General features: G+C 38.9%; 1 protein-coding gene across 2 annotated transcripts in view; it reads right to left on the bottom strand.

The window, feature by feature from the left end:
* Positions 1 to 24,898, bottom strand: part of ZNF385D (zinc finger protein 385D) — a 436,840-nt gene that overhangs the window by 115,201 nt on the left and 296,741 nt on the right. For both annotated transcript variants that reach the window (XM_055709861.1, XM_027809081.2), the window contains one exon: positions 21,434 to 21,576. In XM_055709861.1, coding sequence (XP_055565836.1) covers positions 21,434 to 21,576 — 143 coding nt within the window. The remainder of the gene's footprint in view (positions 1 to 21,433; positions 21,577 to 24,898) is intronic.

The raw sequence follows: 24,898 nt of genomic DNA, 5'->3' as shown, positions 1-24,898 counted from the left end.
TCATCCCAAATCCAAAACACAGCACTATACCAACTAGGAGGAAGAAAATTAACTCTACCTCAGCCAAAACCAGGACACTGATCCAGGAGAGAAGAGCCTTCCTCCTACACTTTTCATCCTGCATTTTCTCAATGTGTCTAAGTGTTTGCTCTCTGTTCACTCACTTTCTCTCTCTAGGCAGGAACTTTTAATGGCTTAAATATTATTTTGCTCTTAGACTCTGGCTTGTGAAACATAAGCTTGTTAACTGAGATGGCAACAGGAACATCAGTATTTTCTGGTGACAAGGTGACCAGCTCATCATTTTTTCTGCAAGGGGTCTCAATATACCTGCTAGAGGTAAAGTGTATACCCTTCATTGTTTTCTTCAATACTTGTTCCTCCCTTGAAGCCTTGTTTGATTTCATTATTGAGCCAGGATAATACCAAGCAAGTAATCTTGTGCAAATATAATATTCATACAAAATAACATAGCTTCTCCTCAGCTGTATGTAAAAATACCTGTTCCAAAGTGTCTGCGATTGATTTCTGGTGGTGCCTTTTCCTCTTTGTCGTCGTCTTCTTTTTCTTTTTTTTTTTTTAAGCATTTGTTCATAAACAGGGAATAGTTCATAACCATCTTCAAGTGACAACAGATCAAAATTAATTTACCAATGCTACTACATCAGTGAAGGGTTACTCCGAAAAAAGTGGGAACAATATACTGTCCACTGTGTTTAAAATCTGTTTTAGTCACATTTCCTGCTGACAGTTGCTCTTTTTTGCCATCCAGTGTTTACACGGCTGAATGACAGAAGCCTTGTTTTGCTACTGTGGGAGACTGGTCATTCCTACAAAAACTGGAGCAAAAGCTTCTATTGTTCAGCACCAGGTAGCACTTTAGGCCATAGATTTACAGGAAAAATACGACTGGAAAGGTCCAGGATATGTTAGTGCAAACACACAAAACAGTTTTCAGAGATGTGGAGTTTTCCCTGTCCTTTCTGTCTCCCCACCTGTAACAAGCTGAACTTCCTTCTTAGGATTCATCTCTCTTTCTCCTGTTTGTCAACGAGGATACCAAAATCATCCAGAATTACAGGGGGCTTTACACATCCTCAACTTGTTCCTACTAGATAGAGGATTTTAATTACAGGGAGCGGGACAGTGGCACTGTCACACCATTGACACTGGTGAGAAAGAGTCTTGAAGAAGACCTTGAAGGTGAGGAACTCATCTTGAAGACGAGGAACTGAATGATGACATACAAATACATACTCATGAAGTTAGTAAGAAGGAAAATAGGCATTCTATTGTGAGACTCGTAAGCAGGAAGGCATAATACTGGAGCTTATAAACTACTATGCGCAAACAGGGGAAACCAGTAGCTCAGAGGTACAGTACCTCATATGCACCGTAACAAATGCACAGGTTGAGAGAAGACGCTTGAGGTTTTATTTTTAATGTTCTCAGAGGAAGTGGAAAAATTGCCTGAGGGTCAGAATTGCCTGTTCCTTCATTTTTCTGTCTGCTGTTCTCTCTGCAGTTACTTGCCTCTTTGGAAAAGGAGTGCATTGCTTTAATCACAATCACCTTGTCTAGTTTACTCCTAATGAAAAATTTAAGAGATACACATTACTCCATCCTTTCTCACTTTGGTGACCCGAGTTGGAAGGGGAAACCTCAATGACAACAATATTCACATGTTGTTGTGTCATCCAGCAATGACTGCATTTATTTCAATACAGAGGGAGTTGAGGGATTTTTTTAAAAAGAAAAACTAAAATGACTATAAAATAAATCAAGCTACATAAATCTTAGATCAGAATTCATTCCATCTGAGCTGCTGGACTGTATGTCTGAGTTAAAGACAGGAAGCCATCAAACTTTTTTTGTCTGATAGGTTTACGTTCCAGCTCATGTTCTCTAAGAACAGTAGATGCATTCAGCCATTTCACATTACGAAGAAGATGATGTGATACTTGCCTCGAGGACTAGCATGCTACATCAGATGCATAATGGCGGTTCAAATGCAAAATACAGTTTGCCAAAGGTCCCACTTCAGAACAATACGAAGTTAAAATACCTATTACTTTTTTATACTAGTAATGAAAGAATTTTTCTGTAATAGGCGTGTTTTATCAAAATAAATTAGTTTGAGAGTCAGCTAGAATGTCTACCTAACTGACAATACCTTAGACTTAAACTCCAGCAATATTTTGGAGTGGGAAAAGTGAACTAGTTCTTACAGAATTTATTCACTATCTCTGGGACAAAAATAGATCAATAAGCAATTTGACTGTTTTCATTTAAATATATCCTTGCTTGACATAGCCATTAACAGCATTTAACAAAGCTTTGTTCTAGAAAAGATATATGACTTCTATTTGAGACTGCAGCAATACTAAGAAGCTATAATGGACACATGTAAAATCCTATAATGTTATAACCAATACAGATTAAAGCAAATATGTGCAGTGAAATACGATATATAACCTCCTTTAGTCCCCTGCCCACAAGAGTACTCAAAAATATACTAAGATTCTGCTAATATTTTAAAACTAAAAATACATCAAGCAGAATCTGATTAGTTACAGCCAACATTACTATTTGGAAGTTACTTGGAAAGGCATAGTTCATGTATCTAAACCATTAAGCCATTTTCAAACTACGTAAGAAAATTTGGTATCTCTGCGCAATGGAGATAACCACCTTAAATCAGCTTACAATAATGTGTGTTAACATTTGAGGGTCTGACAATGGCCCGTTTTCAGACCTCCACGTCACAGCCTTGTGCGTGAAAGGGAACAGCAGCCACCTTATCCTGCTGCAGAGAGCAGTCTACAGTATGCAGATACTACACAGTTCAGAAGAATTCATGTCGATCTCTTGCTCATCCACTTATCTCCTGTAGGGCCTGAAGTAAAGACCAGTGTCTTTGCACTTCAATTGACCCACCAAAGAGAAAATGAGGTACACAGGATGCCGAAGGATAAAATCATTGAAAACAGATGTTCAGAAACTAGGATCTGCTTTTACTTGCGTCAAGCTGATTTTGCAGACCACCATGGAGAAGTTTATCCCCATCTCTTTGGAGAACATAATATTACAAGAATGGGATTGTTTTGGAGTCCTTGACTATTTCTAGTTGTCATTGTATTTAGGAATAAAAAGAAGAGCATATTTCTCAACTGAAAATCTATCAAAAGACTGAACAATGTGTTGCTTGACTTTATATGACCTTGCCAAACTCATACCGTGCTAAGTTTAAATTTTCTATGTGTATGGATATCTAAAAAAGGAGGATCTATGCAGTGTCCACTGAAGTGATTTCTACTCCTTACCCCTGTGCATTACTTTGTAAGCAACCCAACGCTGGGTACTGATAGGGTTAGCACATTACAAACAGCGCAGCTCCTTATGAGTAGGTAACATTGTCATACAGGAAGAGTCAGAACCCCACATCTTGATTTTACCACTGAAGGAAAATAACAAGAATGCACAGCCATACACACACATACAAGCCAAACCTCCTGAATTTCAATAGTAATGCTATTAAACTGCAGGAGAAAGTTAATCAAAGGAACTTAATTTCACTCAATGTCAAAAGAAGACAGCGTTTTGCAGCAGATGTTTTGGCAAGCAGAATGCAGACCAAACTCTAAGCTCTAATTGTAAGCTTCTTCCTCACATTGTGAATTTTCCAAACTGAACATCTCACTTTCTAATTGAAGCACTCAACCAGCATATGTTCTGCTCAAGCAACTCTGTGAAGTTTGAAATACTGTATATAAGCAGTATTAACTTCTTTTGCTTTCAAGACACCAAACAGTTGGAAATCACTATTCCTTAATTTAATGCTGAAATGTAACTTCAGTTACCAAGAAGTGGCCTCCTCTTGATGAAAAGACAATCTGTAAATATCCAGTATGGAATGATGTCACAGTTTAATAAAACCCGCAAGTTTCCATCTGTAATTCACTGTGTCTCTTGTTCTATCACCATACAGAGACACTAACAGGCTTTGAATAGTCTCTGTCACTAAGCCGCACATACATCCGAAGTCTGGACAGAATCTAGTCACTGTTGCTAGACCTCAGGTCTAAAATTCATCACTTTATTTGAGAACCATCCTTTGGACAGGAGGCAGTATACTCTGTCACAGTTCAACTCCTATGCCTGGTATCTTTCTTTACCCCTACTCCCTATGCTCCCACATTCATTTATAAGCAATTAGCCAGAGATGAACCAAGATTACGAGCACTGGAAATCTTATTTTATCTCTCTGAAGTAAAATAGCAATAATACAATATCACGAACTTAGGAAAAGCATGTCTTAACCAGAGATCTATCTTATAACATCACATAATATCTTTCACATATGTTCTCTCCTTCTAATCTCATCCTTCACTCTTTCTGTTTGATTCCTTTAGGCCAGGAAGGGGAGCTGAAGGGGGAAAAAAAGCAGCTGTGCATTTGAAGCTAGCTTGTTGATCTAACACAATGTATTACTTCCCCCTGTCAAACTTGCATTGCTTGAGCTGCAATATTCTGTAGCATTTCAGGCTGGACAGAATCCTTCTGGCTTTGTTACTTAATCACCTCCCTTTCATGGTTTCTTATCTCCTCTAAACACAATAGTCTTAGTCTCTCTGCTTTGCTGTAGGCCTTTAGAATTCACAGAATGATTTAGTTTGAGAAAATGCTTCTGGATGTCATCTGCCTCGGCTTCCTAGTTCTCAACGCAGCACTAACCGGCAGCCTTTTCTAGGCCCTCATACAGGGTTTTGTCCAGTGAAGTTTTGAGTATCTCCTGGGATGGAAAGCCCACAGCTTACCTTGGAAAATCAGTATGGTGTTTGACCACACTCACTGTGAAAAAAAAAAGTTCCTAAGTTATAACTGGAATTTCCCATGCCAGCTGGCTACTTCAGGTATAGCGTTTCAAGACAGCACAGTTGGTATAGGATTTATTGGAGGTAAGTACCTCCTGCAGATGTTTAATGCCAGCCCGGGTAAGCATCTTAAATGGGCTAAGTTGCTTTCTATGGCTCCCCATCTTTCCACACTTACTCTGGGAGGAGCTGAATGGTTGGTTCAGATTGGACACTTTGCTTTTCGATATCAATTTTGGTCAGAAAAATCTCATCCACTCTAACAAATTTCTGCAAGATTATTTGGTTATATCCTCCCACACTAGGGGTTTAGGGACATATTTTGACATATGCTTGAATTGCCAAGCGTGTAGAGATGAGAGAACCAAAAGGCAGACTTTTTTTTTCTTTATATTGGAATGGGCTAAATATCTCAGATTTTAGTAAGATATTTAAATATATATATATATATATAAATATATAATTTTCAGCACAGATCTTTTAAGAGGCATTACCATTATAGTGAAAAATATTATTTAATGATTGTAAATTTCTGACTGAAAGAAAACATTGTCAATTTCTTTCAACATTTATTTTCCCCACACCGTACCAAAACTCTATCTCTATTTTTTCCAAGTAAATGCCAAACAAGTCTATGCAGGCTAATTGCTTGTTCTTTCTACCATTAAGTTTATGGAGGTCCACCATCTTCCCTTTTAAATCATTACATGAATATGAATTTGAGGTCTGTTACACAATTGGATTAATCCATTTGTCTTCATAGATTAAATATACTTATTTGCACTCTTTGTTTAAATCAGTTTTTTATGATTAATTAGAGAGCCAAATCTTGATATATTCAAAATAGTTCCTTTAATTAACCATCTACCTAATGAAGAGCTAGCAGACAGTGATGGCAATAAAAATCAAATATGAATGCTAAGTTACAAAAAGCTCAGTAGTTAGAGCCACATGCTTCTGAGAAAGACACTGTATAATAGAGGTTAAAGGTATAGGATAGAGGAAGAACTATTCAACATCACTAGAAAGACCTGTAGATTGCTGCAGTAAATAATTCCAGAAAAACTTTTCAAGAATTTAAAAATGTTTACTTTTATGCAATATTTTTATGTGGTTATCTAGAGGACTAATGAGGCAGTCCGAGTACAGATTAAACAACAGTAGGACATATGTCTAATTTTTTTTTTTATTTGGATGAAGCCATGAAAAAAATGCCTTTAGGCATTAAGACATAATTTTGCCTTAAGCATAGCTGTGATAGACATTCACAGGAAAACAGAAATTAGGTGATGGTATCAAGCAGTCATCACTGACAAACCCTGATACCCAACACTGATAAATATTTGGTAAAGTTTGGAGGGAAGAAGTCTGGGAGTTCAACTCATAGGCACATGTGATAGAAGCATAAACACTTTCAGAGGGCAGATATCTGTAAACCTTTATCACTTGTTGGTCACTTCAGGCACATTACATTTTCCAATGTACTATCTATCACTCCCTTTTACAGAAATGGGAATTAAATCAGAGCACTGAAAGGGAGAAATTACTTTCCCAAAGTCAGAAGAAGCTTGACTAGACCCTGGGAACTGTCATTAGCTAATGGTAATGAGCTATCTGCAGAGCTAGTCAGGACCCATTTTGCTGAAGCTGCTGATCTCTACCAACCTGGTTAGGCTGCCCATGCCAAAGGGTGCAGAAGAATGCTGGACTTGCTCCAAATGACAGACTCAACAAAAATTAAACAAATGACCAATAGCCACAGACCTAGTTGGTAATCTGTTTGGAATTACAATTTAAGAGGCTACTGGATCACAACCGTGGTTTAAGCACACTGTCTCATGTTGCCATTTGAACGGAAGGTAACCTATGATATTTTAGCAGCATTTATTTTATAAAGTTCATCGTGAAGATTTAAAAGGAATGTCCAGCTAGCAATAATCTGAATGAGCAGAACTGAAAGAGGAGCTGGTAGTGATCACATTGTAACAAAACAGATGGATGGTAAAGCCAAATTAAAGTTACTCAAAGTGACATCTCTTGCGTAAAATTAACAATGGATAAATGAGATGAAATAAAATAAGACCTAAGGATGTGTTTTAAAAGACTATAATTTCAGCATGAACCTCTGAGGTTCAAACTCATTAGACTAATTGGAACAGATTTTCTTTTGTTCTACGTGCTTCAGTATTACTGGGTTGAGGAAGAAATACATCGAAGAGGCTACTTCGAGCTCAGACAACACGAGGAACAAAACCAAAACCAATGCATGGCTATCTTATCATTTAGAGTTTTGGGTTGGCCACAAACAGCACCCAAATTAATTCCCAAGCATGCAACGAGTCCCCACAAGCTCCTGTTGCCATACAGACCTTCTCTAAGTTCAAACACTACCTGACTGGTGCTATCTGTAAGATTGGCAACTTTTATCCAATAAAATCACCAGTCCTCTCTATCAGCCAGAACATGCTTCCTCAACAAAATTTTGTTTAAGACCTGGGGTTTCTCTCTCATTCTGTACTACGAACAGCCAGGAACAACTAAGTGAAATCAATGAATTTTTTATACTACCGTGTGACAAAAGCCTAGGAAGACAATCATTTCTTAGCATAGCTCGGAAGTCTGGAATAATGCATGCTTAACACCAGCTGTAGCCATCTAAAAGAAATCTGCTGATTATATAATCATCTTAAATCCCTGCGTAGGTTGAAGACTTAAACATTGTTAATGATAGCTAAAGACCAAAGCACAGATGATTGTTAATCCTCCTCTTATTTAAGAGAAGTTTATACAGTAAATAATATATTATTGCAGTATTAAGTGCCTTTTTGCTTTACTGATTAATCTTGTGTCTTACCGAAAAGCTTAAATGTTTAAGATGTTTAATTACTGAACTAGAAGTTGTTCTTCACAACCTTTCTCCTGGTGTGTTCTGGTCCGCAGAAGTGCTGGTTTAAGAAACAGATAAAATATTACAGTGTTCTACTGTGATTTGAACTAGTATGAAGAAGAGATATTAATCAAATCACAGAAATGAATAAGTAAGATGATAATCCTAATGCATATTATACATTGGGTGTTCTGTATTTTTGAGTTCTGAGTTGGTTATGTTCTGCCTTTTTTTCATTAAACTAGAAGACAAGAAAGTTTAATTTTGCCAAAATCAACATTTCTTTCTCTTTCTTTTTTATATTCAAAGTTAATACTTTCCTGGTATTAGTACGAATGCTGTTAACCACAGAATATTGCTTGTTTGTACTTTCACCTGAGCTGCTCAAGGGACACTAAACTTAGCATCTCACAGAGAGAACTATTTACCCTTAGGGTCAGTATCAATTTATGTGCCAAATCTCTTGCCATATCACAGCAGCTTCTAAAAAAGAAATTGAAGGACTTTGAAAAAGTTGCAATCGTTTGTGAAGAAACAGCTTAAGGAACTAATTCTAAATGAAATACAACTTTTCTGAATCAATTGAATGTTGGGGTCCTAGCAAGTAAAAGAAAATAAAAAATATACTTCAGATCCATCACTTTTGTCCAAATCAGTGTCATATGATACAGACATTTCTTCATATTCTAGAAACTCAGCCTGTTTGAAGAGACAGAAGATTTATTTTTTTTTACAGTAGAGGAGGCATGCATACACAGTACTAGCTGAGGTAGACTTTACCTTTACATATTGCTTTGCCTAATGCAAACAAAGGCACATAAGACCAAAAATACATGCTATCCTATTTGTGCACAGAAATTTAAGAACAATTCCCCTTCATCAGGGAATCCTTACTGAAGAACAGACAGTGAACAGCTGTGGAGCTATGGCATTTTATATTATCCGAGGGTTTGTTCTTAAAGAAGGGTTTTCTCTGATTTTAGAAGCACAAGACATAATTAGGTTTCAAGCAGACATAGCTCTCATAAAATGAAAATAAATAAGATAGATTTGGAGAGAACACACTTGCCTCAAAAAGTTTCAGGAGATATTAATTTCTAGGGAAAAGCATGTAACTAAAAAGGAAATTAACTGTTCCTGCCAGGAACAAAGACGTAAGGACTTTTTAAGTGGAAACTGGATACTTTAACTTGCTTTGCAATATTTCCACCATTATTTTTTTGTTTCGGGGTGTGTGTGTGTGAAGCAAATGAATCTTTCAAATACCTGTTCTAAGATATTTTTAAGTCTCTCGTCTTGAAAAGGTTCTGCTCTTCCTCCCAGCTCTCTTCCAAGCCCAACGCTGTATACCCAGTATTTTCCAGTCCTTTCACTGGTAGTCTCCACAGTGCCGCTCCTCTCCCAGACACAGCTCTCTCATGTTGCTTCCTAATGCCAACAATAGCTTTTGGTGCTTCCCAGAGCTGATATTGCTGTCTGGGAGGGCACTGCTATAATTAACTCTGGCATCATCCCCATGATTTATCTTTGTCATCTGAGTCCTAGCAACACCAATAATGTAATTGGTTGGATGCATTAGCAAATCATTTCAAACATTTCAACATTTCAAACATAAAATATAAGTAAGGTGACAGACGTTTCTTCATCCACTTCCAGCTCCCACAAGCATAGCACCTTAAAAAACATCCTAAGACTTCTATTGTTTATAAAAAATCGTAACTCCTATACTCCCATTTCTTCCTACTACTTAGGTTGCCCAAGGAAATTTTCCTATGTATCTTGCTGCTTGGATATATTAGGTACTGTCTGGAGAATGGAATAAGGAAACTCAAATTACCGCATTAGTAGTCAAAATAAACAAGCTCTCCTGGCAATTCTATCCAGTTCAGCATGTTACTTCATGAAGAGCTATCACATGCCAAGACAACACGTTTGGCTCAAGAACTTCTTAAAATATATGTCACTGGAGGCATAGTCTGGCAAGTGTTGCTGTACGTGTTCTCTAGTCTTCTGCTCTCTATAAGTCATCAGAGAAAGCCTACAGGAACAGATAATGCTTTGGCTGGGTCCTGGCTCTTGTTAACCTTGTTATAACCCTACTGCACCACCCTCAAGCACCATAGCTGCCCCACCTGTTGAAACCAAAGATGCATAGGTACGTCAGATCAGCTACTTGACTTCTCTGACAGTGGAGAGCTGATTAGTACAAGAACAAAAAAATCCTAACAATCAGCCTATGCTATTTTCAGGATATCGAATTGATATCTTTGTATGGTGGACATAGTTCCCTGGATTTTTAACAAAACATGGACGTGATGGTTTGTAGATAAGCCTGGTGAAAACTGCACAAGAATAAAGGAAGTAAAGGCTGCAGGTTTATACCTTTTCTGGCTTCTTGAAAAATGTTCCAGGCATAACTTGAATACCAGTCTCCTGAAATTTTCTTCAAATATTCCACTCACGGGGTTATTTTGTTCAACTGCAGGAACTCTTGCCATGGCCACCGTTCGTTAGGATCGCTCTCTCTGCTGTGCTAATATCCTAGCAGTTTCACAGTAGCAAACTACTGAAAGAAACTTCTGCCAGTCCACTTTCCAGCAGTCTTTATACCACCTCTAACTGTAATTAAGAATGTCTCTTTCCTATATAACTTTTTTTTTTATCTGCCATTTTCATTCAATTATAGATTTAGCCTTCTGTTGTGAGTCATTTAGACAGCTTTTACATTTAGTTCTAAACATCACTGCTTTTGTTGTGTAAGGCAACTACAAAATTGATTTAAAATTGTTTATTCTTTCTGATAAAAAAATAATACGTAAGCGTAGTGTGTAGTATGTCATCTAAAACTTTTTACTCATGACATCACAAAATATTTAATTCTGGACAAAATACATTTGGCAGAAAACAGTTTGCATTCTTTTAAATAGCAAGGATTTGATACTCATCTATTTCATATAAATTGATGTATTTAGAAGAGAAACACTGATTTTCTATGAGATACAAACTTTTGTACTATTATTTATTAATTATTTTGATTAGTGATTTAATCTGTACGGATATTTACACAGTATTACTTTAAGCATTCAGTGGAGCCAAAGGAAAGATGCCAGGAAAAACAGTAGTTGCATGAGAATCTGGAGTTCTATATCCAATTCTACTGTACAAGTTGAACATATAACCTTTGGGGATTTTCTTCTTTTATGAAAAAAGTGTTCAGGTAAAATAAATTAGACAGGAAATGGACATTACAGAAATATTCCATCAGAGAATGCATCATACAATGACTCCAGATAAATGAGTTCTTCAGCATGTGACATTTTAGTCATAGTAGTTTGAGCTGGTAAAAGAGTGGGAAAGAAAGAGCCTCAAATCTTTTCATTATCATAAAGGATAAAAATGAGTGTGGTTTTGGACAAATCCTTGAATAACATCATCACTGCTACTGCATGCTATGAATAAGCAATTAGCGAGGTAATTGTGCTTAGGAATGTATTTACTGTGTGTGAAATTACCTGTCATGCACACTCATGCTTTTTTCAACAGATATCTTTGAAATTCCTAAGAACAACAAACTGCAGGTTGTACAAAAGAATTCAGTAAGTAGTTATTCAGTTAGGTTAGCAACACAAACAGGCCTGAGGCTAGGAAAGATTCATGCCTTATTTTAAATCTTTCCAAATGTCTGTCTCATCAACAGAAATAATACTGACTTTAGAATTTTATCACTTTTTCCTCCTCAGACTGCAGTAATCAAATAATTGCTTTAAGTAATTCCTTTACACTTTAATTGCAGCTTTTTAAAAACAGGTTAATAACCGCCCATATTTAAACTGTAGATTTTATGAGTTATACTTATTATGCAACCCATTAAAGTTTTATAGTCTTTGCAGAATAAAATAATCATTTATCTTTTTCATCTGAGTGCTATTAAGACAAAGGGTGTAAACATCAACTGATTAAAACATTATTTAAAATGCTTTACAAAATTTAGTTTTAAGTAATTCCACTCATCTAGACTTGACAAAGCTGAAGAGTACTTAATTTAATTTCCTTTACCAGAATGTTCTGCCTTCAAAGCAAAAGCCTGAGGGACCCTCAGTCCCAAATAAAGGCTGTGCTATTGCCTTTGCCTTGGATACTCTGACTTTCAAACAGGGAGTTATCTGTCAGAGAATTGTGCAGTGCCCTCCAGCAAATGTGTAAGGCAGGACCAGATAACTCAGAAAGTCTGTGCTTTCGCTATGCTATTACTAATCATCAGTTGAACAAACAAGAATGTGAGACATTTAGATCCTATTGATTGTTTTAACAATAGCAAGAAACCACTTAAGTAAATCAGAAAAATACACAGAAAACAAAGCTTGCCCTGTGTCATTTTTAGGTATGTGGAGCCCTTTGTCCAGAGATCAGTTCCAGCCTACAACACTGCTCATGAAAACGCCTTCAAGTTTATACTCCACAACCTACTGTACGAACATTTATCTCATACTGTAGTCATGAGGTTACACAAACAGGGTGCATCTGCCTTAGATCTTTTCGGTTAATAATGGGCATAAGAACTGGTGGAGACTAGAAGCCCACCCATTCTCACATAGCAAAAAGGAGCAGCATAGCCATCTGCTCTTCAGCCACAAGATGCTGAGTGAGTGAAGAGTGACATACTGCCAGAAAAATCCTGAAAAAACTGTGAGCTATCAAACAGATGGCGGAAGCGCATGTGCTGTATGTTCAGCCTGGGTGAAGAACAACATCCTACCCCCACCCACAAAGTAAATACAAGCTGCAGGTGGCAGTTGCTGAATGACCAGCACTGAGACATCTATAAGGACCTCAAAGGAGGCCACAGAGCTGAATGCCAACAGAGATGGTAGCTGGAGAAGGCTAAACACAGGTGATGCTGTTACACACATACTGGAAATAAGTCTTCCGGATAAATCAAAACAGATTTACCAAAGGCACACATTGCACTCCAAAAACTGGAGAGCTACCAGCAAAGAGGTATGGTTAGGTAATTTATATCCACATTATAGTTACAGAGATGAATTCAAGGATAGGTATAATGTTCAGCAAGGTGAAATGACTCAAACTTAGGCTATTTTAGGATAATATTAATACTTGCTTCCCCAGGAGAACATGCATCCTAGAAACCTGAATTTCTACTGAAAGCAATCACAGAAGGTTGGAGCACCCTTGATACAAATTTAACTTAAATAAAAATAAAGCTTTTTAATGGATTTTTTTTTTATGGCATCTACCCATTTGTACCCACAAGTGAACTCCTCCAAACTCTCAGAAATGCTGTATTATATGTGGCAAGAGGTGACAGCTGCTCATCATAAGCACAGGAGACTGCTAATTCCCTAATTGGAACATAATCCCCAAACCGCTCAAATAAATTGTGAGAAATCAGAGAATGGGGGGATTGGGTTGGGTTGGAAAGAACCTTTAAAGATCATTAAGTTCAACGCCTCTGTCATGGGCAAGGACATCTTTCACCACATCAGCTTGTTCAAAGCCCCATCCAATTGGCCTTGAACACTTCCAATGATGGGGCATCCACAATTTCCCATGACAACCTATTCCAGTGGTTTACCAACCCCATAGCAAAAAAAAAATCTTTCAATTTAAACCTACCCTCTTTCAGTTTCAAAACACAGCCCCTTGTCCTGTCACTACAGGCCCCGGTAAAAAAAAAAAATACCTCTGTCTTTCTTATGAGCTCTCTTTAAAGTATTGCATGGCCACAATAAGGTCCTCCCAGAGCCTTCTCTTCTCCAGGCTGAACAATCCCAGCTCTCTCAGCCTTTCTTCACAGGAGAGGTGTTCCACCTCTCTGATCCATTTCATGGCCCTCATCTGGACCCACTCAAGTATCTATGCCCTTCTTTTATTGAGGGCCTCAGAACTGGATGCTCTACTCCAGGTGGGGTCTCATGAAAGCAGAGCAGAGGGGGAGTGTCACCTCCCTCAACCTGCTGGCAATGCGGCTGTTTATGCAGCCTAGGATACGCTTGGGTTTTGGGGCTGCAAGCACACATTGCTGGCTTGTCTCCAGTTTTTTACCCGCCAGTGCCCCCAAGTCCTTCTCCACAGGGCTACTCTCAATCCATTCACCCCCAGCCCATATTGATATTGGGGATTGCCCCAGCCTAGGTGCAGGACCCTGCATTTGGCCATGTTGAACTTCATGAGTTCACATAGGCCCAATGAAAGCAATTCCAAAGCCAGGGCCAGGAACGCTGCTAAAATGTAAGTGAAAGATAACAAGAAAACTTCTGTTGATACCTAGGCTGAAACTTGCAGGACTTCCAGCTATAAGCTGCAAACATGTAGTCAACCGTCTTGCAGATATATGATTAACAGAAGCCCGCTCTGTTATTTAACTTAAGTTTAGACAGAATATGTAAATATCTATAATGAAAACCAGGAAAGAATTTCAAAAACAGAGGATGTTACAAACAGTTAACAAAACATGGCCTTGGGAGAAGGGATAGGCACCTTAAATACATCAGGCTAAGAAGAACCAAATGGTTAATAACACCACAGAAAATTACTTGAACTATATGTGAACTATCCTAATTAGCATATTAAAAGATCCACCCTGGAGCAAAGAAAGCCCCCTACTAACAAAGCCCCCTCCCCACAGAACATGCATGGTGAAAAAACCAGAATGCTGTATCTTTAAATAGAGATGAGGCTTGTAAGAACCAATGAGAATTAAGTGTAACATAATTATAAACTGTTGAAAGTGTATAGTGTTTCACTACGTGTTAAGAAGTGCTGCTAGCTTTGTGGATTTACTACCTAGCACCCATCTCTGTGCAGATTTGCAATAAATGGTATCTCAGCTCCGTGCGTGAGACTGGCTTTTTGCACACCTGGTAAGGAACTCTCCGAGATGGCAAGCAGAGGCTAAACATTTTTAGAGGAGGTTACAAAGGGATTAAGGCTAGATTTAGTAGGATGTTCCTTAACAATGCATCAAGTCCAAAGAAGATAATGGCAATCATTCTGGAGACAACTGCTAGGTGCTGAGGCACTGCTTCCCAGCTGCCCTGCAGCCCCAAGGAAATGAACAGCCATGGAATCCCAGGCAGCCATGGGAAGGTTTCCGGGGGGGGGGGTTTGCAGGGACACCCATTTATACAAAGTCAGAATAGGAGCTCTTGTGACATAGAGCATAGGCTATACATGAGAACAGGTAGACAGACAGAGTATCCCTGGTGATCTGCATCCACCCTAAACTGATTTAAAACTGGAAAAAGACTGAGCTTATTTTCACCATGTCTCCTGAGCTGCGAACATTTCCCCTGCATCAGAGAATCAGAGCTTTACTGTTAATGCAAACAGAGCCCAGGGTGTAGATTAAGGATTTAAATGCATAGCAAATAAATCTGGCCAATTCAAAGAATTGAATATTTCATACTGATGTTGGTTCAATTCCTGTTTTGCAAGCACCAAATAAAAACATCTGCATTGCCAGGATTTTCTTGTGTTTGCTCATTCCTTAATCCCTCTTCTTCCCCTGCAGACTTAATTAAATGTCCCGGACAGTGATGAAAATGTTATTGTAATAAAGAATTCCTGAAGCCAAACATTATTTTTGTAATCTTCTCTATTTTGAAAAATATTCAACTAAACAGCAATAGAGATACAGACCATAAAGAAGACTATAGCTATCTTACAGTTCAATTGCTGTGCTATGGAAAGGAAAAAAGCAAGCCAACCTCTCTGTATCTAGACACCTGTAGATGAGCAGCCATGCAAGGAATGTCCCCAGAAGCAATGATTCCCTCTGTCCTGACAAATTAACAGTTTTGTGCAGTACAGTTCTCCACTTGATAAAGGTCCTTCTCATGGAAATAACATTAAAAATCAGCGCAGTCTATATTTTTACTGCCAAGTTCTTCTACATAGGCAGTATTCCATTCTGATTCACATGCAACTGAGGCCATTGCATCGTCCCCTGACTATCCTCTTCTGGAAACAAAGCATTCTGACAGCACGTCGTCACTACTGAACTTTAAAGGATTTTATATGATGAGGAAAAATAGTCTTGTTACGCTCCTTTGCTCAGTGAGGTCAGAAAACATAAAAAAAACACCATTATGCAGACACATACCAAACCCCCTGGGTTTATTTTGTAAATTTCAGGCTGTTAATGTTTAGAAAAACCTAACATGTACTTCAGATTCCTCCTCCAGTCCTCACTATCAAAAGCTACATCTTACTCATAACATCCAGAAAATTGGCACATCATTTCTGCAGCACATTCCTCTCTTCTAGATAAAAAACTATCTGGGACAATAGCCTAAGGAAAAGATTTAAAAAATGTCTTCTGGCAGCTTTTTGACAGGTTTTCTCCACATTTCCTGGCATAACCCTTCCCAGAAATACTTGTCAGCAACCAGGTTTTCTACATTGTCCATGTCTATCAGCTGTCTGGCCACGAAGAAGACTGTGTTTCCCAAACAACCACCAAGCTACGCTATGAACAAGCTGACTCAGCGGTTAGCAGAGCCCCACAGCAAGACCAGAGCGAGGAGAAATGCAGCTCCCGGTGAAACAAGGCAGCCAAAGCTGCCCGCTACCCATACCTACAGACGCGAGCTTCACCTCCGTAAGCAGAGAGCGCAGCCTTTGTGCTGGCCTGGAAGCCGCGAGGACCTTGCACAGGCTGGTCTCCAGGAGGCACGGAGCACTACGTGGGCACCCTAACCCATCCTAACCCACCCTGCCACCAGAGCCCTCACCCAGGGGCAACGCCGCTCCTACCTGCTCCTCCTTTCCCACATGGCAAACCTCTGCCAGGGGAAGGGGGAACACGAAGCCCTTAGCACTGCACCTGGGGCTATTGGCACAGGACACGCAAACAGGAAAAATCAGGGGACTGAACAAGGATTACTACGGATGGATCATGAGAAAGAGATGTTCGCAGAGTAACAGTTCATTTTCCATCCGTGTTTAGCACTGTTCTGACATTGCCGCTGCTGCTCCAAGTCAGACGTTTCTAGTCAAAACTGTAATTGTGTTTCTTTCAAAGGATGCTTCTTCGGGAAACTTTCCACTGGCAACAAGGGGAAGGTCAGGCTTTAATGTGGAGTTAGGATGAAGTTTTTCAAGCAGCATCCCTATTTCTGCATATGAGCATTTACTCAGATCTTCTACATTGTGGACTACTTTCACTATAGATTATGCTAGTAATGTCAAATTTCCTGGATTTGGTAAACTTTAAATTCTGTCTCTCAGGAGGCTGAAATATATAATTCTGGGAGCTTCAGAAATAAGAAAACCTGGTTTCTGATGCATATGTGCTTTGAAGATGATGTGCTTCGGAGACTATAAAAAAGATCTGAGTTTTTTCCTGTGGGACAGTCACTTAGGGCTGACACTGACGCTAAGCAAAATGAAGCATTTCCTCTTAGTCCAGGGAATCATATCAATATTTTCCTACAAGGTAATTAGCTCCTAGAGTTTGATGCTTTGTGAAATTTCTTTGCAGCCAAACATTGGCTTATGAACAGAAACACCACATACTCACATGCACATGCACTCATGGACCAGCATGTATCCAACACAGCTGCTACAGCTTTGTGCCTCTAAGAAATAGTTCTTAGAAGCACACAGACTTCAAGCTTCTCACTCTGCAGATGAATATGCAGAAGTATACCAAACGTTTGCTACATGATCTCAAACATTTTTCAGACTAGACAATTCAATTATTTTTCTATTCCTCTGCCCATCTTCAAATCATGTGTTAAAAAGCTACATAGGCATTGATTATAGACATAGTTTCTTTCATTCATAAAATTTAGCTATTTAAATCCCATACACTTGATTCATCTTCCTGTATCAGATAAACTTGCAACGAACTTGTGATTTTTCAGGGTCTACACCAGCAGGCTGTTCTCAGATTAAACAGCTGTGTTAAAATTTCTTTTTACTAAGACTTGAGGGTATCCATTTACTTCACAATTAAGAGCACAGCACCTACAAATGTTCAGCTAAACAGATTGTTAATTGGTATGTGTGCTTTAGCTTTCCTGTGTAAATAGAAAATGTTCCTCCTCAAACTGAATGGTTCAAAGGTTCACGTTATCTTCCTAGCATTTCTCAGGTTACTAACTTTTTTCTTTTTTCTCTCCTCAGTATCCAGACATTTACTGATAAAGATTTTCACACCCTGTGTTATCTTTTCTATTCTCTGCTCTGCCGAAAGCTTTTGCCTCTGTAGAAATCAGTGCTGAAGGTTTTCTTCAGAGGTGGGAAGCAAAAACTGAGCTAGCATTAGAGCAAAATATTCCATAACAAAGAAAGCAATCTTACATCTGTAATAATCTTAAACAGAGCAGAAAAATGTTATGAAACACAAAACCTTACTGTTATTATTTGTGATACTTAAGATCAGTATTTGGTTTGGTTAGTTCTTGTGTATGTGCCTGAGATTCTCTCCATCAGTAAGTTACTTTTGCTTACACTTCTCTGAACATTTCTATCCAGTTAACCTGAATCCTCAAACTCCCTTGAGATTGTCTTTAGATAAAATTAAAAGCATAACTGCTTGATAAACGGGAGCATTCCTCTGTAAACTTACAATACAATGTCAGCACTTCCATAATCTGGTTTCTGCGTGGAATTTAATGTATCAGCTGTGAATAGCTTATGACCTGTTCCATAATGTGGGATTCATCTAACTAAATGCAGATGCAGCTGTGCCAGTCCCTCGTTACAAGTCTGCAGAGATGAACAGGAACCTTCAGGGTTCGCTTCACCTCATGCCAAAGTAGACGTATAGAGTGCTTACATTGCAACCTACCTTTGTGTATTTTTCTCCACTTAAAAAATGAGACATTGCTCATTTTTCTCCTCTACCTTTTGCAAAGAACCTTAGGCTGGTTAGCTCGGATGCCTATGCCTATCACAACCAAACTTTCAAGCTGAGTTAGGATGCCATAACCAGAGACCACTTCTGTTCTCTGAAACATGACTGAATTTTTACTCAAGTTTCTCTTTGATCATGCTCTTCTCAAGTAAAGGCTGTTGAAAAAGTGGCCAGTAAATGGCCAGAACTCTAGACTTCTTGGGAAGTAGCCTGGACATGCTGCCAAACTCATTAGTTCCTGTGGAATTGTGCAAAGGTCAAGAGGTCTTTAGAAATCCATTTCCTAAGACACAATCTATGACCTTGATGTATCAATCAAGGGTAAAGCTAATTTATTGCCACCACAAGAGAGAACACCCCGTTCAGTGTCCTTTTAACTGGCTACCTGCTTGACCCCAGTTTAGCCACAGAACATAAACGATTCTCCACAGACTCCATGTAGGATTGTCAATGAAATCAATTAATATAAAGTATTATCAACAGCTACAATCATTCCTAAGCATGCGTATTTACAAAGATCATTTTTTGGTTAAACACTTGTTTCTGTCTCACATTCACATACTTGAAGCCCTCATCAGATGTCCTGTTTAAAGTCTACTATGACTTGTGGGTTACCTTCTGCTGAGGCTGATCACGCTCAGCAGCAGCTGATGCGTCCTCAAAAGATTCATCAGCTTGGGAAGAGTTTCTGGAAACATACAGAACTTCTCAGCCAGCCTGCGTGTTTGGAGGATTAAGCAGCGCTGGCATATGAGCTAAACATAGCCGTGTTCAATAATGTACCGTTCAGACTGAAAATGGGAGCACTGAGGATGACGCTGCGCGTCAGCACACATGATGAGAAGGCAAAGATGATGAACAGCAAGGCAGGTGACAGCAGCACTGAGGACAGCATCCTCACACTTAGGACTGCCATACTCAGCAAAGGTGGACATGGCAGGCAGCCACACATCCCAGGAAGCAGCACTTTGCCAGGGAATGAACTTCAGGGTGCTGTTAGAAAGGGCTGTAAGTCTAACGCTTGAAGCCTTGGCTCAGTTTCCTGAAAAACTGAAGAGGCGAGGCATCTGTAAAGTCCAACCACAGTGTTTATACCAAACGATGTACTACGAAGAGGATGTTCGGGAATAACAGGGTTTTGATAGGAGTCTATTTTTACTTTCTTACTTCCAAATTAATATGAACACCTCTTCCCCTCAATAATTATAGCATAAAAGCAGGGTTTTTTTAAGACAAAAGAAACTGCAAATTTATTGAACAACACAAAATCAGCATTTATTAAAATTCATAATTCAAATTGCATTTGATTATGCAGAGTTAAACAATTAGCAAAACAATCTGAAGACTCTGAACTATGGAAAATTCTGAAAAAAAACCCCAGACATTCTAATAGACAGTACCTAAAAATTCAGCTGGCCTATTGCATTAAATACAAACAGTGATCACAAAGTAAAACTGGTAACCGCCCTGGAAAGCATACTAAATAAGTCTAAAGGTTTATCTATTTCACCATGATTTATCAGTAGCCTGGTTAAAACCAGCACTTTTTAAAACTCTGCTGCATACCTATATACACCTTAAAATCAGAAAAAGTTTCTTTTTAATAAAATTTTCCTTGTAATAAAAAAATTTCTTTGTAATAATAATTCTTTAACATACTGTTTCTGAGTATTTTAAGACTTGCAGCTTACAGTTTCTCTGATCCTCTATTAAAGCTCTGAACTGCTTGAATTTAAGACTACAAATATTTCTGAGAATTCGTTCATTTTAATTATTTTAAAGCAAAATGAAATTTGCTATTGATCATTACAAATTGCTTTAGAATGGGCATGTTCTTTTACAACTCTTAATTACTGTAATTAAGATTTCTGCACGTTAATTAGAATTGTTTTGGCATGGCATATTCCACCCCTCTATGTCGTCTCTCTCAAAATCTGTAAGCACACACACTCCCCCTTCCCCCATAGCTGGTATATGGAAATAAGGAAAAGAACTTTCTAGAGTACAGCCAAATTAAAACCAAGCTATATAACTCCATAAAGTAAAGATGAACATAAACCCAATTTAGACTTTTTTTTTTTTTTTAATTTTTAGAACATTAAATATCTCAGCCAGAGACAGGAAATATTCATGACATATGTCAGTAAAATAATGAAAATACTTAAGAAGGAATGAGATTTCTATGATGATAGATAGTATGACTAAGTAAAAAAAAAAAAATATTAAAGAGAAATCTAACCTTGTTTTAACTTAAGGCATGAGAAATAACATACCTTAACCTGAAAAAACCACACTGGATGAATAGCTCATATGCCAACTAATGTTAGTCGCTCCTACTTTAATTACCCTAACAGTTTTATCTTTTGTAGCCCCTCCAATTTGTATATTTTAAGTATTTCTCAGGAACTGTTGGAGATGGGATGTAGAACACCATCACTCTCAAGAGTTTCACTCTCTGAGCGTTGCAGTGAACTGTAAGTTAGCAAAACTCTGCACATCTTAAAATAGAGTGGGAAACACAAACCCTGGGACAGAATATGGACTGCAACTTTACTGCATGTCACTTGGGATCATATAATTTTTTCCCTTCTACATTACTTCTGACTAACACTCAGCTAGGCTGTAATTTATGGCCTACCAGTATGACTGAAAGAGCTATTTGGCCTTTGGTAAGGGAGAGGATATTCCAGGTTTAATTGAGTACATAAAATTCTACTTTGTGCCCTCTTGAGTGTTCCGTGGAAACTGTGGCTCACTGAGGTGGACAGCAACTGTCAGGAGTGTACTTACTGCATTGAAGTTGGGGAAGAGATTGACGGCTGCGGCAGTGTCCAGAGGAAACGGAAGAAATGGTTTAATATCCAACGATGGCTGCAAAGGTGGAGCAGGAGGACGCACTAGGGCTGGAAGAGCAGGGCTCTGGCATGTACCACCTACATGTGGAAAGAGACAGAAGGCATTCAGCAAGTGCTATGATTACGGGATGGGGGGGGGAGGAAAACAAAGCCAACACAAAAAAATCAATACTAAAAAGCCAATATTGGATTAAACAAATACTTTTTAATTTATCCACAAATTACTGCATCACTGAAAAAGAGCACAGCTGACTCAGTGCCTGTTGATTATAATTCTTTGCAAGTTTTTGCTTCAGGTATCAATCTATCATTACTTAAAATTAGCTAACAAACCATTTCTCTCCCTGGATTATCTGGAACAATAGTTCAGCACATGTCTGACTTCCCTTTAGGACTTCAGCTAGTCCCATTCTGCTATAATTTCAGTGTTTCATCCCAACCCTGTTGCTCAACCCTCCAAAGGCAAACTGCTCCAGAAGAAAAAGAACAAGTTGTATCATTTGCAGATTTGATTTTTCAATTAAACGTTTGGCCATGGAGCTTACAGCTTCAGAGCCAACCTAAACCTTGCAAACACAACATACCTTGCTGCCTCAACAGTTGATCAACACAAATCTACATTAAGAACAGTTTCAGCAGCCACTGAAATTCTGTTTACGGGAAGGTACCAATGAAGACTTTTTGCTTTTGCAAGGGGTGGAGCTGACTCAGACTCTGTGCAGCAGAAAGCTCCTCCCGGCTAACGCTCCCAACCGCCAGCTCTGTGGGAACATAATGCAAATTAAGAAATCCTCTTGCATACCAATAAGTCGCTACCTGTTTGCAGCGGACCCCATTTTACTTATTTGTTTGTCCCTTGCCACAGCCAGCTAAAAGCTGGAAGGATCCAAGACTGTTCTTTGCTTCCAATGTCTCCTGTGTTTTGGTTGCACTCCAAAACATCAATGCCCTGTTAATTAAAGACTATTTGGATCCTAGGAAACTGTTAAAATATGCCACTGTTCTTCTAATCTGAGAGGCAGGCAACAGACTGTAAAAACCTGCTGGTAAGAGTCCAAGAAACATTTAAAAAAAACATAAGGGGAGTTTTGCCCCACTCATTGAACAGAGACACAGGCAGACAAACAGAGGGAGAGATCCGAAATCGGTTTCTTTTTTTCCTTCTCATACATACAGACACTACATTAAGACAAGCTGCATACGTTCTTTAAGAGCTCAAATATACAGTAGTCAGAATGATATACAGAATCTTTCCATATTTGGCCAGCAAGTCTGCTAACAAGGTTTGCCATTGATTGCATCTAATTGAAGGCTAACAGCACAGGATTTAATTAACCAGTTGTAGCAGATCTTCCACCGTTCTGCTTCTAGGTATAAAATCAGCTGGAGCCAGATTTTCAAAGACAGTATTTTCTGCCAACTTTCATTGAAAGGAAAACATTACCCACTAGTAAACTAAAGGTATTGGATTAGGATTCACTCCAATTTCACACTAGTTTTTGCCCTAGAGTAACTGCCATTTTTTGAGTAATTTCTACATTTACTTGAGTGTATGGGTGTACCAAATCACTCTTCAAGTGCCTCAGCTAAGGATATGGGCGACTGAAAAGCAGAGGACAAGCAGCTCTGCTTTTCATAGCTCATCAGCATAGAATCATCAAGTATTTAGTGACTGCCATTGGTTTGGCAATTGCTACAATTGCTACATTCCCATGGAATTATTATTAAAAGAGTGTAAAAATAAATTTAGCAGGTCAGAACGACAATAGGGTAGCGTTGAACATGCCAGTCTTACCGCCCCTGAACAGGAAAGCCCCATGAAGATAGTTCTTTTAGATGCTGGAAACACTTATTTTTTCTCACATAAGGATTTTAGAGATCATGAAGGGAAGAAGTTACTCCTACTAATAAAAACCTTAGTAAGAAGTCTCCAGGTTGCACCCAAGATTGTAAAGAATCACACAGAAATGCCAAGGAGAGCGTTTGCCTGGCAATAGCAAAGGCTCTGAAGCTGATTAAACATCCTAAAGCTCACAGATGCCAAAGGAAACTGGACTGAGAAATACCACCTACGCCTGGGGACCCAGCTCATCGAGCATATTATCCCAGTGCTACGGAGGAAAGCCTCGCAGGTTCGGATCGCATAGAGCAACAGCGTTGCCATCCCATACTCTTGTAGGATACCATGCCACGAAGGATGAAATCTTCCTATTCTGTGATCCTTCCCTGTGGCATGACTAGGCACTCATGCACCTGCCGCTGACAGCCAGTGCTGTGCAGTCATCTGGGGACAAGAACATGCTTTAAATGGAAAAATTCATCCAGCTCTGCAGGACCTTGGCGGGGACTCGGAGCCTCTGGAACAGAGTTTAAAATCTACCACAATCCTGGCTACAGTGACACAGAAAATTGGTATGTTCAGGAGTGCAGCTGCTCTCCGTTTTTGCAATAGTATCAGGCATACCCCTTTATGATGGAGCATGTGATAGGTATTCATGAAGTTTGAGATTTTGCTTGAAATAAACATATAGAAAATTTATGGCAAAAATCAGCTTCTCTTTCCATTTAACACGTAAATTTTTCGTCTAGAATCAGCAGTGGAAAACCTGAAGCAATGGCAACCATTTTGTGACTCAGCTTAACTGAAAACCCTTTGGACAACATTTGGGAATGTCAATGTTAGCTAATCCATTAGCCAAGGGATGGAGAGGGGTAGAAGCCCACTGGGAAGAGTTCTTCGGAAGCACATACAGATAGTCTTACTGTAAAGGAAGCAATATGAAGGCAGAAATGGTGACAAAAGGAGAACACGAGAACTGAGAAAGCCAAACTGAAGGTAAAGAGAGGTGCACTAAAACTCATAAAGCAGAATTTACTTTGTAAGTAAGTGGTGCTATGTGTGACAACAGCACACTTCGAAAACTACTGTAGCAAGACACAGGTCCCTTTTAGTTATCCCGTGTTACTAAATGCTGGATCAAGGTGAGGAACCATAAAGATTGCTTATGTCTGTTTTGGTGTTCTGCATGATGAGCTTCTACAGAAAGACCTCCATAGCTCTCCCTGTGCAGGTGCAAACGCTGATCAGTACCCAAAGAAGGCTCAATGTCAGCCTTTTTACAGACTTTCTACCAGCAAAGTCTAGAGTTCCACTTTGACCAATACAACGAGAATAACATCCCACACCACTGACAGGCTTTGTCCACAGTCTGTGCTTGATGCTTTACATTATCACTTGAAGTTCTCATACACATCCTTGCTAAAAATTAGCTGCAGGCACGGCCTGACTTCCAGATGTTTGGGAGATGTAACAGTCCTCCCAAAATGTAGGGAAGTAGAGGTCTAAAGTTACATTTTATGAGTAGTGTGCTAAAATTTCTTAACGTAGGAGGATAATAAC

This window comes from Falco cherrug, chromosome 4 (genome assembly GCF_023634085.1).
Source record: "Falco cherrug isolate bFalChe1 chromosome 4, bFalChe1.pri, whole genome shotgun sequence".
Taxonomy (NCBI): Eukaryota; Metazoa; Chordata; class Aves; order Falconiformes; family Falconidae; genus Falco; species Falco cherrug.
This window is presented reverse-complemented; position numbering and strand designations above follow the sequence as displayed.